This window comes from Sinocyclocheilus grahami, unplaced genomic scaffold (genome assembly GCF_001515645.1).
Source record: "Sinocyclocheilus grahami isolate Dianchi unplaced genomic scaffold, SAMN03320097.WGS_v1.1 scaffold533.1, whole genome shotgun sequence".
Classification (NCBI taxonomy): Eukaryota; Metazoa; Chordata; class Actinopteri; order Cypriniformes; family Cyprinidae; genus Sinocyclocheilus; species Sinocyclocheilus grahami.
In genome coordinates this window covers 874,193-875,133 of record NW_015505712.1, presented here as the reverse complement: position 1 = coordinate 875,133, position 941 = coordinate 874,193, and the positions used below count along the sequence as shown (strand labels likewise).

At 51.0% G+C, this 941-nt stretch overlaps 1 protein-coding gene across 1 annotated transcript in view; it reads right to left on the bottom strand.

Annotated features, from left to right (window-relative positions):
• Positions 1–191, bottom strand: part of LOC107555369 (zinc finger protein 644-like) — a 23,069-nt gene extending 22,878 nt beyond the window's left edge. The window contains exon 1 of the mRNA XM_016238131.1: positions 126–191. Within this exon, the coding sequence (XP_016093617.1) occupies positions 126–191 (66 nt within the window). The remainder of the gene's footprint in view (positions 1–125) is intronic.
• Between the last annotated feature and the right edge of the window lie 750 nt (positions 192–941).

The following is a 941-nucleotide window of genomic DNA, read 5'->3' as shown; positions in this document are numbered from 1 at the left end:
TAATTCCCCTATAACCACCATCTCTCCACCTGACCGAGGTTAGGTAGGAATTTCCTGCATTACAGTCGCCTATGCTGGACCTATGATGTTTGGTTGGTTCTATGGCTTCATAGTGACCACCTTACTGATGGTCCGAAGGCTAGAGGCTTCCTTGGGTCGCTTCTTGAACGGGACTCCTGCGCGGGAATCATGGTGGGTGAGTACAATCCATTTCTTATATATGTATATGTGTGTGTGTATTTAATGCGCTGGTGGTTGTGTGTATAATCCATCTGCGAGCCTTCTTTGCAGTGTTTTCCGGAACCTGTGTGTTTCTGTCCTTTTCTAGGGTAGGTCCTCGGTGAGCACCCCCCTCTGCTGGATTTAGAAACTGGTTGCTCGACTTGCAGTGTTTTCCTCACTCGTCGATGTTGTATCCAGCCTGTATGATAGCCCTGGTTTCGGCTTCATGCTTCCTGGATCATGCGGCCAGTTCACAGGTTTCTGCGGGAGCCTTCTTGATCATCAGGCCCCCGGCACGGCACTGCAAAATCTCCTGGATGTCCGGGCTGGACTTATGCTTTCAGGCTGCCCTGTCTGATATACTGTATCTAGGTCGCCCTGGGGGGAACGCCTCGTTGTGACCCGTGTCTGAAGCATACATTCAAAAACCACCAATAACACATTGGCCGGCGACAGCTATCTAGGTCGCCCTGGGGGGCTTCCTGGTCACCAGGATATCCCCTCTTGCTGAGGCATCGAGCATGAAGTATAGGTGGCGTTTGCGAGAACCTTCTCGTGTAATGCGGTCTCAGGCAGTGCTCCCCTCGCCTTAGAGCGTTGTATTTGAGCTTGCCTCTCCCGTTTGGCTCAGCACTTCCGGGTATCTATTCTAAAATCCACATAGTGGTAAGTGGGAACGCTGAGCACTTTGCACACTTTCTAAAATCCACATAGTGGTA